Below are 14703 nucleotides of genomic sequence, written 5' to 3'. Positions count from 1 at the left end.
CTATTCCCTTTTTGAGCACTTGCACTTAACTGAGACTTGAGTGTTTGTAGATGTTTTAGGAGTCGACCTTGATTTATTGCAATATTGAGGTGTTCCGTTTTATTTTGAGTTTAGAAAACGTCTCGGTTACATATGTAACCCTCGTTCCCTGAGTAGGGAACGGAGACGTTACGTCGGATGACGACGAATGGGGGTTTCGCCTAGAAAGCCAATCATCTTCGTGTATTATAAAACGAGCCAATGGCGATGAAATGCCATGGGTCTGCGGAATTTGCATAGCGTAACTCCGCCCCACCTCGTGGGTATAAAAGGAGGACGCTCGGCAACATGCAGATATGTCTTCGCTGAGGAGCCGAGACTGAACTCAGGCGTCTACCCAGCGGTACAGCGGAAGTGGCAGGGAGACGTAACGTCTCCGTTCCCTACTCAGGGAACGAGGGTTACATATGTAACCGAGACGTTCCCTTTCGTAGTCACTCCGAGTTACGTCGGATGACGACGAATGGGGGTCCCCTTGAAATCACGCCACCTTCACAGCTGTCTTCCAGTGCCCTGCGAAAAGTCTGATCCCCCTGTCGTGATACTGGCACAGACGAAGGAGTCCTACTTAACACAGGAATACCAAGGTACACTGGGAAGCATATCTCAGAGGAGATATGCCGCAGCATGCCTACCCGTAGGGAGGACTTAAGATACACATATGGCCGGAGGGCTACATATGGAGGAACACTGGAGTGACCAGCCCGAGGGGTGGCAACTTTCAACTCCAGGAGGGCAAGATGGCTTGCCAAGGGAAAGACACATGCTCAAGGAGGCTTACAGTGGAAATACACATGTGGGGGTTACTCAGGGAGGAACCATGCACACGGAGGCACCTAGCCGACGCCCAGGCAATAGACACTGGCGCCAGCATCAACAGTGCTGGAGGAACTCAGGGCTTCAGAGAGGAAGGCTCACCTGAGGAATAATCGCACGTATCCAGTCCGTGGAGTGGAAAGGCGAGCAAGCGAAGACACCTGAGCGGGTCCAGTACTAGCTGACTGAAGCGAGTACACGAGAGGACACAGGCTCCACTCGGAGATTATAGAATCTGGCGAATGTGTTGGGTGTCGCCCAGCCTGCAGCTCTACAAATGTCTGCCAGCGAGGCGCCATGCGCTAGAGCCCAAGAGGAAGCCACACTCCGGGTGGAGTGGGCTGTCACACCAAGGGGGCACGGTCGGCCTTGCTGTTGGTAAGCCAAAGCAATGGCGTCCACTATCCAGTGAGACAACCTCTGCTTTGAGAGAGCCTTTCCCTTCAGTCTCCCACCATAACAGACAAAGAGCTGGTCTGAGGTCCTGAAACACTGCGTTCTGTCTACGTAAGCGCGGAGAGCGCGTACTGGACAGAGCAGTGCCAAGGCTGGGTCTGCCTCCTCCCGGGGCAGCGCTTGCAGGTTCACCACCTGGTCCCGGAAGGGAGTGGTGGGAACCTTGGGCACATATCCAGGCCGGGGTCTCAGGATCACGTGAGAGTGACCGGGCCCGAATTCCAGGCACGCTTCGTCAACGGAGAATGCGTGCAGGTCCCCTACCCTCTTGATGGAGGCCAATGCAACCAGGAGCGCTGTCTTCATAGACAGGAACTTAAGCTCCACTGATTGCAGAGGCTCAAAGGGAGCCCTCTGCAGGGCATTTAAGACCACTGAGAGGTCCCAAGAGGGAACGAGAGGAGGACGAGGAGGATTTAGTCTCCTCGCTCCTCTCAGGAACCTGACGATCAGGTCGTGCTTCCCCAGAGACTTACCTTGAACTGCTTCGTGATATGCGGCGATAGCGGCCACATACACCTTCAGGGTGGAGGGAGACAGCCTTCGCTCCAACCCCTCTTGCAGGAAGGAAAGCACGACAGAGATCGAGCACCTCCTGGGGTCTTCTCGACGAGAAGAGCACCAGTTGACGAAGAGGTTCCACTTCAATGCATAGACATGTCTCGTGGACGATGCTCTAGCGGAAGTGATGGTAGCCGCCACCGCTGGTGGCAGGGTACTCAAACCTGCCTCGTCCCGTCCAGGAGCCACACGTGGAGCCTCCAGAGATCGGGTCGAGGGTGCCAAAGGGTGCCCCGTCTCTGAGAAAGGAGATCCTTCCTCAGAGGAATTGGCCAAGGAGGTGCTGTCGCGAGGAGCACCAGTTCGGAGAACCAGGTCCGGGTGGGCCAATACGGCGCAACCAGAATGAGCTGCTCCTCGTCCTCCTTGATCTTGCACAAGGTCTGTGCGAGAAGGCTCACTGGGGGAAACGCATACTTGCGTAAGCCCCGCGGCCAGCTGTGCGCCAGTGCATCCGTGCCGAGAGAGCCCTCGGTCAGGGAATAGAACAGGGCGCAATGGGTCGAGTCGTGAGAGGCAAACAGATCTATCTGTGCGTCCCCGAACTGGTCCCAAATCAGCTGAACCGACTGGGGATGGAGTCTCCATTCGCCGGAGATGGGCCGAAACCGTGACAGCTCGTCGGCTGCAAAGTTCCGATCTCCCGGAATGTAGATAGCACGAAGGGACCTCAGGTGCTTCTGACTCCATAAGAGGAGGTGGCGTGCGAGTTGCAACATACGGCGGGAGCGTAGACCACCCTGACGGTTGATGTACGCTACAGTCGCGGTATTGTCTGAACGGACTAGTACGTGTTGACCCCTGAGCAACGTGAGGAAACGGTGCAGGGCAAGGCGTACTGCCAGCAACTCGAGGCAATTGACGTGCAAAAGGCGCTGGGGTCCTGTCCAGGAGCCCACGGCAGCATGTCTTTCTTATAATTTATAAGATGCATGTTATTCTTATAATTTGTAGTATTATGTTTCATGTTGTATTTGTATATGTCCACTGGAAGCCTCAGTACCAAAACAAATTCCTTGTGTGTGCAAGCACACTTGGCAATAAAGCTCTTTCTGATTCTGATTCTGATTCTGATTCTGATGTCCGTTGCACATGGCGCCCCAACCCGTGGAAGAGGCATCTGTGGAGACAACAACATGCCTGGAAACTCGTTCTAGGGGAACTCCGGCCCGTAGAAAGCTGAGGTTCCTCCACGGAGTGAAGGACTGACGGCAGGTCGGAGTCACTGGGACTCGGAACGTGCCGTGATGCCATGCCCACCTCGGGACTCGATCGCGAAGCCACAGCTGAAGCGGTCTCATATGAAGCAATCCGAGCGGCGTTGCTGCGGCTGCGGATGCCATATGCCCCAGGAGCCTCTGAAACAATTTCAGTGGGACCGCACTCTTGCCATCGAACTGTCGAAGGCAAGTCAGCAGCGAGTGTGCGCGCTCGCTCGTAAGCTGCGCGGACATGGCGACCGAGTCGATCTCCATACCGAGAAAAGAGATCCTCTGCACGGGGCAGAGTTTGCTCTTCTCCCAGTTGACCCGAAGGCCCAGACGGGCTAGGTGCCGAAGCACAAGATCCCTGTGTTCGCAAACCTGGTCTCGAGAGTGAGCTAGGATCAGCCAGTCGTCGAGATAGTTCAGGATGCGAACCCCGTGTTCCCGAAGGGGAACAAGGGCAGCCTCGACGATCTTCGTGAAGACGCGAGGAGACAGGGCTAGCCCGAAGGGGAGAACTGCGTACTGGTATGCCTGCCCCTCGAAAGCAAACCGTAGGAACGGTCTGTGTCGAGGTAAGATGGAGACATGAAAGTAGGCGTCCTTCAGGTCTATGGCTGCAAACCAATCCCGTGGCCGCACACATTCGAAAATGCGTTTGGCCGTGAGCATCTTGAACGGCAGCCTGTGAAGGGAGCGGTTCAAGACGCGCAGATCCAGGATCGGCCGTAACCCACCGGATTTCTTGGGGACAATGAAGTACGGGCTGTAAAACCCTGACCTCATCTCGGCTGGAGGGACAGTCTCGATTGCACCCTTCGCCAGCAGGGTAGCAACCTCCGCTCTCATGATAGGGGCATTGCCACCGACCATAGTGAAGCGAACTCCCCTGAAGCGGGGAGGAGACCGTGCGAACTGAATCGCATAGCCGAGCCTGATAGTTCTGGCGACCCAGCGAGAAAGGCTGGGAAGCTCCAACCAAGCTGTCAGATACTGAACCAGCGGGGTCATACGAACCACAGGCGTCCCCCCGGAGGGGCAGCGAAGCGGAGTGACCAGCCCAGGCGAGGGTGGCAAAGCGGCCCGGAGCGGGGGCGCGGTCATGCTCCGCGTCCTGACAGAGGAGACCAGGGAAGGACCAGCGTTCCACGGGGGTCTGCTCTGCCAGGGGTCTGGCGATAGAGGGGGACGAGAGTGGTGAGGTCCGGAGACGGCACACACTGTCGCCCGCACCCTCCGGGACAGAGGGGGACGGGAGTGGCGAGGCCCGGAGGCGGCACACACTGCGGTCCGAGAACTCTGTGACAGAGGGGGATGAGAGCGGCGAGGCCCGGGGGCGTCGCGCACTGTCAACCGGCTCTGTGTGCTCAGTGATGGGTGTATTGATTCTTTCTTTGACCATAATAGGGTACTGCCCACCCGTGGGTGGGCAGCGGGAGAACAAAAGATTCTCCCCCGGCCCTCCGCCGGGGGAAGGAGGGGGCCTGCAACCACCTCCTGGGAAAAAACCGACACCATCACTGAGCAGCCCGTCTCAGGAGCGCCGCTTAGCCTGGCGTTTAGCGGGGCGCGGGGCTGGAGAGGGCTGTGGCGCCTTCCTGCGGCCTCCTCCACGACGCGGCCCGGGTGAAGGCTGCTGCTGGGGCCGTGCGGGAGGGGAGGGAGCCACAGGAGGGCGCCCTCGGCGGCGAGCAGTCTGAGGTGTCTGTACCGACGGCTGGGTGGAGGCAGCAGCAGGCCGTCGGGGCAGAATATGTTTAATCGCCTCAGACTGCTTCTGTGCGGTTGAGAACTGCTGGGCAAAGTCCTCAACCGCTCCGCCGAAGAGGCCGGCCTGGGATATGGGGGCGTCGAGCAGACGGGTACGCTCGGCGTCCCGCATATCAGCCAGGTTCAGCCATAGGTGGCGCTCCTGGACCACAGAGGTGGCCATCACCTGACCCAGGGAGCGTGAGGCCACTTTCGTCGCTCGGAGAGCGAGGTCAGTGGCGGCACGCAGCTCATTGAAGAGCCCTGGGTCAGTCCCCGCCTCGTGCATATCTCTGAGCAGCTGGGCCTGGTAGACCTGCAAGGTGCTCATCGCATGCAGAGCGGCAGCCGCCTGTCCTGCAGCTCTGTGAGACCTCGCCACTAAGGTGGACGAGAATCTACAGGCCTTGGACGGGTGCTTAGGATTACCACGAGATGAAGCACTCTGAGGACATAGTTGCATGGCAACAGAGCGTTCAACCGGGGGAATCCCAGTGTACCCATGGGCGGCTGCCCCATCGAGGGGAGGAAAAGCGGAGAAAGCTGACGAACGTACACGGGAGGTCAAGGGAGCCTTCCATGATTTCGTCAACTCCTCATGCACCTCCGGGAAGAATGGCATTGGGGTTGGCTGTGGCCGTGAGGCGGCAGCCGCACCCAAAAACCAATCATCCAACCGCGAGCGCTCAGGGCAGGGCGGAGGGTTCCACTCAAGCCCGATGCTCGCGGCGGCCCGGGAGAGCATGGCCGTCATCTCGGGATCTGATACGGGCAACGCTGGAGCTCCAGAAGGAGGCAACGCAGCCGCATCGTCACTTCCCGATGACTCTTGCCCGCCTTGTGATGCCGCGATCGACATCGAGTCTTCCTCTGGAGCGCCGAATGAAACACGCGGGGCATCGAAGGATGAACCCGGTAGAATCACCGCGGCACTCGCGGGTTGCAACACTGTAGAGGGGGGCGTGGTCCGAGGACGCATCGTCGGATTGTCCCACACCGTAACCCTCAGATCACCCTGTCCACCAGCCGAAGTACAGCCTCTCGTGGAGGATGTAGATCGGGGTGTGGATGAGGGGACTCTCTCCCGAATGAGATCATTGAGTCTAGACCTCAGTGTTGCGATGGCCATGTTCCCACAGAAGGAACATGAGTCATCCACAAGCGCTGCTTTAGCGTGCTCTAAGCCCAAACACGCAAAGCAGCGATTGTGCCCATCAAAGGAAGACAGGAAACGACCGCACCCAGAAGAACACGGGCGAGACATCTTTAAAAAGACGTGCCACGTGCAGCTCTTTTAGAGAAAAAACTCAGCGATGCTGAGGCGACCAGGGAGAAACACACAGACTGGCAGATCACTGCTCAGATCGCAGGCAATGTGAACTCGCTGGGTACCGCCGTCACACCAACACCGGAGAGTTCGCTCGTCACAGAAGATGAAGTCAGGATTGGATTGTGGAGTGAAGAGAAGCTCTTGGCTCCGAAGCGAAAACATATCTGCATGTTGCCGAGCGTCCTCCTTTTATACCCACGAGGTGGGGCGGAGTTACGCTATGCAAATTCCGCAGACCCATGGCATTTCATCGCCATTGGCTCGTTTTATAATACACGAAGATGATTGGCTTTCTAGGCGAAACCCCCATTCGTCGTCATCCGACGTAACTCGGAGTGACTACGAAAGGGAACAAACATTGTTGCTCTCCTCACAAATCAACTGTTTCTTGTTTTTCACCGGCATGTCTTTTAGGTGTTGAGGACTGATGCATTCAGTACAAGTAAATACTTAAGTACTGTTAAAATCAGATACTCTAAGACGTATTAAAATTTGTGACTTTACTGTACTTATACTCAAGTATGGTTTTGAGGTCTCTTTACACCTCTGTATGGTTTATATATGTGTTATATTCTGGATGGTTCATAAATATCTTAAATGCAAACAATGTGCAGCAAGATTTGACTTTGGTAAAGTACATTATTAAATATTATAAACCACTCCTTTATGTTGGCACAGCTTACCCACTCTCCCCAATAGCTGTGAATAATGTAAAAATATTAAGCAACTCACCTGGGCTGTAGATTGAACCCGGCCAACACCTTAAAATAAATCATAATTAGAAATTAGAAAAGTTAGGCTACATCAAATCATTTTGGAAAATTTATACACCACAGTTAAAAAATTTGGGGCCAGTAAGATATTTTTTAAATAACTTAATATTTTCATTCAGCAACGATGCAAAAGTGATTGTAAAGACATTTATAAAGTTAATCAAGAATCCGGGGGAAACAATTATCACTATTTCAACATTGACAATCAAAATGCTGTTTTCAACATTTATAATATTAAGAACTTTTTCTTCAGCAGCAAATCAGCATTTTATAATGATTTATTTCTGAAGGATCATGTGACACTGAAGACTGCAGTAATAATGCTGAAAATTCAGCTTTGATCATCAGAATAGATTACATTTTAAAATATATATAAAAATATATATATATATATATTTCACATTTTTGTTTTACTGCCTGTGTGCGCACAAGAGACTACTTTCAAAAACAATAACAACATTAAAAACATCATAATTGTTTGAATTGTATTTGTTAGCCTTTTTTTTAAGAGAATGTAATTTTGAAATGTGGGATGAGTAAAAAAGGGTCTTACTTGTGTGTGCAGCTCTTCTCCATGACCGCAACATTATTATAGTCACTATTACTGATATCACTAATACAGCGGAGAGAAGTGTGATGATATAGAACGTTGTTTTATGAGAAACAACTGGAAAAAAATGTTTAAGAAATAAGAAGTAATTTTATCATCTAAATCTGAACAATCTGAATGAAATAAAATGTCGACTTTTCTATTATTGAATTCTCTGAAAACTAAGTACTGATATAAGAAATATATTGCCAAAATATGAAAAAAGATATTACGTGAGCAATAAAAAAAGTTTTACCATCAGCTGTCAGTTTAGTTCCATTTCCAATGAATAGCTTTCCACATGTGACCACACTGCAAAAGTAAGTTTCATCACTGGCGAGGCTTTTGGGGACTTTGTGCACGCAGCTCTGTACAGTCGATCCAGACACAGAGATCTTCTCACACTGATCTTTCTTGTCTCCTTCACTGTAAATGAATCCTGAATGAGACTCCCTTGGTTTGTATTTAAGCCAGTAGACGCTTTGCTCTCCTGAACAAATCTCACCAAAGATTGAGCAATGAAGAGTCACAGAGTATCCTACATGATGCGAGTCCAAAACGGGATGCTGGATGACTTTAACTGGCTTTGCATCTCAAGAATAAAATAAAAATTATTTAGTATTTGCAGTAATAATAATAAAACAAATTCCAAATTTGGCTCCATTCTCACATTCCAGGTTTCCACTCACCATTAACTGTTAGATAAGATCCCCCTCCAAAGTACAACGTTTCATACAACTGCACACCACAATGGTAATAGGCGGCATCTCTGGATGTAATATTGGTGAAAATTAATGCAGATTTCTTGTCATCAACTTTGACTTCAAGCCGTGATTCTTTGACAAATTCTTCTTGAAGTTTTATCTTCTTGTAATATGTGGAAACTATAGGGTTTAACTTTTGTCCTGGGATTTGTTTGAGCCAAACCCAGGTCACAACCGGATGAGCAGTGGTGTAGCATTCCAGGATGACCGAACCACCGGCTGGTGCTGTCACTGAGACGTTTGGCTGGAAAACACTGGGTGTCATAGACACACCTATATAAGATATAATATAAGTCCTGATGAGTTCTGGGAAGTCATGTCTCAATAATTTCCAAAAAAACAACAACAAATAGTAGTACAATTAACTTGATGGATGGATGGATGGATGGATGGATGGATGGATGGATGGATGGATGGAGGGATAGATAGATAGATATATAGATATATAGATAGATACATAGATAGATCATTACTGTAAAGTTGCTTTTGGAACAATCTGTATTTTAAGCGCCGTATAAATAAAAGTAACTTGAGGCAAGCACAAAATACTAATTTTACTAGCATCATTCTCATATCATGCAAGAAAAAAGGGTAAAACTTTAGTTTAGAGTCCAATTCTCATTAACTATTAGCATGCATATTACTAGGATATTGCCTGTTTATTCTTATAAAGCACATATTAATGCATTATTCTGCATGACCATATTCTAGATCCCTTAACCCAGTACCTAAACTTAACAACTACTTTACCAACCCTTAATAAGCAGTAATTAGCCGTTTATTGAGACAAAAGTCATAGTAAATAGCAAGATTTGGACCCTAGTCTAAAGTGTGACTTAAAAGAGTAATCAGCTCGAGTCCAGCTGTCATTAAAGCAAAAAACCGACTAAATATTGAGAAAGTCTGGTATTTATATGTAATTGTCAATTAAACTTTTAAACTCAAATAGTTCAAAAGTGAACTCATTCTGATAATATAATGTATTTTTTTTTAAAATCCTAAATAAATAAATGATAGATTACTTACATGATATGTAGAACATAAGAGCGTATGCGTGCAGAGCAAACCTCTCGATAGCTGGCATGTTAGCTGTCTCCATCCTGAGAACAAAATAAGAATATGTCATATAAACTTAAAAGTTTCAGTATATCGTGTATGCAAATTGTCCAAACTTCGAAAAAAGTTCTCATTGGCTGAGTGAAGTTATTACAATATTATACCTTCTCTGTCTTTCAGTTAACACCCCTTGTCCTCATTAACATTAACTTGTCTCATCTTTGACCTAGTGGACTTATAGAAACATATAGAAACCTTTCTTTATTTGTATCATCAGTGAATTTAACTTTTTGGTAGAAATTTATATTAAACAACAGCTCTGTGAGGCTCTATGACACCACAATGTTTTTAAAACAGTATCAAATGCCATGAATGTTGTGAATAATTATGCAACAAAATATTAAAAATATGTATTTAAAAAAAAACAGAGACTTTGTCAAAAGGTCAAGGGTCAGCAAACAGTTCTGTGTCTTTTTTGCATTTTAGCAGATGTATAAAAAAATTAAAAGTATAAACTAAGTGTACATGTCATTTAGAGAGTGTGTGGGTCAGTTTACTTTTCTCACTGTAAGTTGTGTTGAGGGTCTGTGGAAGCGTTTGTGGTTGTTTGAATTTACCACAGGTTGGTACAAGATTCACACCAGTAATGTTTTTTTATAAGGCATATTTATAAAAGCTACTTAAATTTCCTAATTGAAGGTTTAATCCTGGCTTAATCTAAGCACTGTCTGTGAAACCAGGCCATATTGTTTAAAGGAAGGTTCACTCCCCTCCCTCCTTCCCTTTTATTCTGTGCTTCATGGAAGAAAGTCATACAGGTTTAGAACAACATGAGGGTGAGTAAATTATGACAGATTTTTAAGGTGAACATGATTTTAACAAGTACAACATGATCCTGGAACAATATTCCAATCAACCAATCAGATTTGAGGGACAAGTTTACAGTTTATGTCAAGTTTAGCCTTACAGCCAGGGTTAGGTGCTTCTACATCAGTGTTATTTACCATCATTTCCCTCTGATTTTAGGGATAAGTTATGGATAGGGTTAGGTTTAGGGGTATCGATAGGGTTAGGACTCAATTTTCAGACAGGAATGTTGTTCCAGGATAAACAAACTATGTTGAACCAGGAAAATGTCTTACTTGGAAAAATCACAGTGCTATCCCTTTTATTATACCAATAACCAGTGTTAGGGGTAATACAATACAAGAATTGCCAGTTACGTAATCAGAATACTTTTACAAGTAATTAGTAAAGTAACAATACTTTTAAATTTACAACAAAATATCTGAGTTACTGTTTCAAAGAGTAACGCAAGTTACTTTGTTTTCCCATGTATTGACTATAATGTAAAGTATTACTTTCCATAAAAAGTAACTAAGTAACGCAATTAGTTACTCTTTTAGAAAGTAATATTGTAATGCAGTATTTTTAAAAGTAACTTTACCCAACACTGCCTATAACTGACTCGATTTAGAAAAGACAAGAATTCAACACTGAATCCTTTGCAATCAGTGCATCAATCTAGTTTGACTTTCTTGTCAACAAGCATAAAGCATTCATTTTTGACATCATAAAAACAAACTTCTATTAAAAGCTTTTTCAGCTTGTTTTGACCAAAGTGCATGTCTCAGCGGGATTCTGCAACACCAGTGCGGGTGCTTTTATCTTAAAAGGTCACTGTTGGCACAAGAACAAACACACATTAAAGAAATCAGGTCAGCACAACACATCCTGAAACAGAAACAAGGTAGGGTCTGCTATTGTTTTAGTGCAAAGACCACAACATTAGACCAATGCAAGCTTTGCAACTAGCCGCAAAAAGCATACTTTGGCTATTTTGAATGAGAGAAAGTAATTTGGGTTGGTTATCGCAGATTAAAACATTTATAAACAGGTGTGTGTGTGTGTGTGTGTGTGTGTGCGTGTGTTTTACATTGTTGGGGGACCAAATGTCCCACAAATATAGCGAAACCAAGTATATATATGTGTGTGTGTGCGTGTTTGTGTGTGTCCAGGTAGACTTTACATTATGAGATCAAAATGTCCCCACAAAGATGGCAATATCCCCCCAAAAATTGGTCCCCATGAAGAAAACAGCTTATATATCATACTAAGTGTTGTTTTTTTTGAAAATGTAAAAAATGCAGAAAGTTTTCTGTGTGTGTCAGCAGTGGTCCAGCAGTAGTGGCGAGGGGACTCCGTTCCCTCCTTCACAGGCTAATATAATTAGTTTGTGCTTTTTTATTTTTGTTTTTAGATTGTTATGTTACAATTTTAGAATGTAATTGTCACGACAGATAGTGGAGAATTGGGTGGATCCAAATGCAGCAATAGTATAGTCAGGGCAATCCAAATCATCGTCATCCATGCAAGCGTCATAATCCAAATAATCAGAATCGTAGGCATCCATGCCAGTGTCGAAATCCATTTTAATCAGTCCAAATAATAATATTACAAAACAAGCAAGAACAAAACGAGAACAGACAAGGAACAGAACGAGAACAGACAAGAAACAAACCTCAGAGTTGCAGCGTGACAAAAAATACAATGATTCCGTGACATGAACTAACAAAACCAGGGTATTTATGCACAGACACTAACAACATAAATGGGAACAGCTGGGTGCAATCACAAGTGATGGGAACAAACAAACATTATGGGAAATGTGGTTCTAGAGTGAGTGGATACAGGAAGGAAGGGACCTCTAGTGGACACCCAGTGAAAACACAACCAGACACTGTGACATAACCTCCCCTCTACGGAGCGGCTACCAGACTCTCCAAGACCCACAAAAAACAAACAAAACAAGACTCCAGGAGGGAGGTGGAACGGTGGAGGATCAGGGGGAGGGATGGAGGGGCAGGTCCATGGAAGGGAACAAAAACAGGGGGTGGGGTGATGGTTTAGCCGGCGGCCAGGGCAAAGCAGACAGTCCATCGGGCGGCAAGGGCGAAGCAGACAGTCCATCGGGCGGCCAGGGCAAAGCAGATGAATCGTCGGGTGGCCAGGGCGAAGCAGACGACCCGTCGGGCAGCCAGGGCAAAGCAGACGACCCATCGGGCGGCCAAGGCGAAGCAGACGACCCATCGTGCGGCCAGGGCGAAGCAGAAGACCCCTCGGGCGGCCAGGGCGGTGAAGACCCCTCGGGCGGCCAGGGCGGTGAAGACCCCTCGGGCGGCCAGGGCGGTGAAGACGCCTCGGGCGGCCAGGGCGGTGAAGAACCCTCGGGCGGCCAGGGCGGTGAAGACCCCTCGGGCGGCCAGGGCGGTGAAGACCCCTCGGGTGGCAATGGCGGTGATGACCAGGGCGAAGACGACCACTCAGGCGACCACGGCTCAGGAAAAGGAACAGACACCGGCTCAGGAACAGACACATACACCGGCTCAGAAACAGACACAGACACAGACACCGGCTCAGGAACAGACACAGACACCGGCTCAGGAACAGACACAGACACCGGCTCAGGAACAGACACCGGCTCAGGAACAGACACCGGCTCAGGAACAGACACCAGAACAGTAACAGACACAAACACAGAAACAAACATTGGCTTAGGAACAGCAGACACTGGCTCCGGCTCAGGAACAGCAGACACTGGCTCCGGCTCAGGAACAGCAGACACTGGCTCCGGCTCAGGAACAGCAGACACTGGCTCCGGCTCAGGAACAGCAGACACTGGCTCCGGCTCAGGAACAGCAGACACTGGCTCCGGCTCAGGAACAGCAGACACTGGCTCCGGCTCAGGAACAGCAGACACTGGCTCCGGCTCAGGAACAGCAGACACTGGCTCCGGCTAAGGAACAGCAGTGGGCATGACGGGTCCGAAAGGCACATCCAGGATTCTGGCCAGACGCTCGAAGTAGCCCAATAATGTTTCAGAGGCCCAGAGAATCGGTTTCAGGACCACTGGCTCCGGAATCAATGGACTCGGGATCACCAGAACTGGGACCACCGGACTCGGGACCACCGGAACTGGGACCACTGGACTCCGGACCACCGGACTCGGGACCACTGGACTCCGGACCACCGGACTCGGGACCACCAGAACAGTCACGGAGGAAGTCTTCCTTCTCCTCCTCTGTTTTCGGGACCACTGGAACTGGAACCACCGAAACAGGGACCACCGGAACTGGGATCATCAGACTCTGGACCACCGGAACTGGGACCACCGGTACTGGGATCACCGAAACAGGGACCACCGGAACCGGGATCATCGGGACATTAGGGAGACGGGAAGTCTTCCTCCTCCTCCTTGTCCGCGAGCAACTGGGTGCTGTTCTCTCCCCGGAATTAATCAGGAGCACAGCATTCTCCTCCCTGATACGAGCCATAGAAGCAAGAGCCTGAAAAATATTCATGCTGCTGGATCCGTTTGATGCCGGAGTCATTCTATCACGACAGATAGTGGAGAATTGGGTGGATCCAAATGCAGCAATAGTATAGTCAGGGCAATCCGAATCATCGTCATCCATGCAAGCGTCATAATCCGAATAATCAGAATTGTAGTCATCCATGCCAGTGTCGAAATCCATTTTAATCAGTCCGAATAATAATATTAAAAAACAAGCAAGAACAAAACGAGAACAGATAAGGAACAAAACGAGAACAGACAAGGAACAAAACGAGAACAGACAAGGAACGAAACGAGAAAAGACAAGGAACAAAACGAGAACAGACAAGGAACAAAACGAGAACAGACAAGGAACAAAACGAGAACAGACAAGAAACAAACCTCAGAGTTGCAGCGTGACAAACAACACAATGACTCCGTGACATGAACTAACAAAACCAGGGTATTTATGCACAGACACTAACAACATAAATGGGAAAAGCTGGGTGCAATCACAAGTGATGGGAACAAACAAGGATTATGGGAAATGTGGTTCTAGAGTGAATGGATACAGGAAGGAAGGGACCTCTAGTGGACACCCAGTGAAAACACAACCAGACACTGTGACAGTAATATGATTTTAACCACCTTTGCACATAATATATTGCATTGCCTACATTAGATTCACTATATTTGTTTCCATATCCTTCAATATCAACATTGTTTGTAGGATACCATTGGAAAGGCTGTGAAATTTTTTTTTTTAAACAAGTACAGATTTTCTTTAACCAAATAGAAAAACGTAGAAAGTACGGAGATATATTTATTTAACCGAAAAATACAGAGATATGATTTCACCCATATCACCCAGCCCTTCCTTCCAGTGCCTAGACAGACGCCTCCTGATCCCCCCGCGATTTAAGGCAGAGAAGGCACAAAGCTTTAGGCAAGGGAAGACACTGCTGTTCCTGCAGGACCACTGGGAAAGCATTCCCTGTACATGGAAGGAAGGGACGCAGCGGAAGCCACATC

The 14703-nt window shown here is 48.1% G+C and overlaps 1 protein-coding gene across 1 annotated transcript; it reads right to left on the bottom strand.

Moving 5' to 3' along the window:
- Positions 1-7326: 7326 nt before the first annotated feature.
- Positions 7327-13873, bottom strand: LOC143736445 (uncharacterized). Its single transcript, XM_077227143.1, has 6 exons — positions 13374-13873; positions 9309-9382; positions 8208-8555; positions 7775-8110; positions 7483-7596; positions 7327-7346 (listed from the first exon to the last, which is right to left on the bottom strand). Exons 1-6 carry the CDS (start codon positions 13871-13873, stop codon positions 7327-7329), a joined length of 1392 nt encoding a protein of 463 aa, XP_077083258.1.
- Between the last annotated feature and the right edge of the window lie 830 nt (positions 13874-14703).

The sequence above is a fragment of the Siphateles boraxobius genome, unplaced genomic scaffold (genome assembly GCF_051911475.1).
Source record: "Siphateles boraxobius isolate OS27281-9 unplaced genomic scaffold, OSU_SipBor_1 130, whole genome shotgun sequence".
NCBI lineage: Eukaryota > Metazoa > Chordata > Actinopteri > Cypriniformes > Leuciscidae > Siphateles > Siphateles boraxobius.
This window is presented reverse-complemented; position numbering and strand designations above follow the sequence as displayed.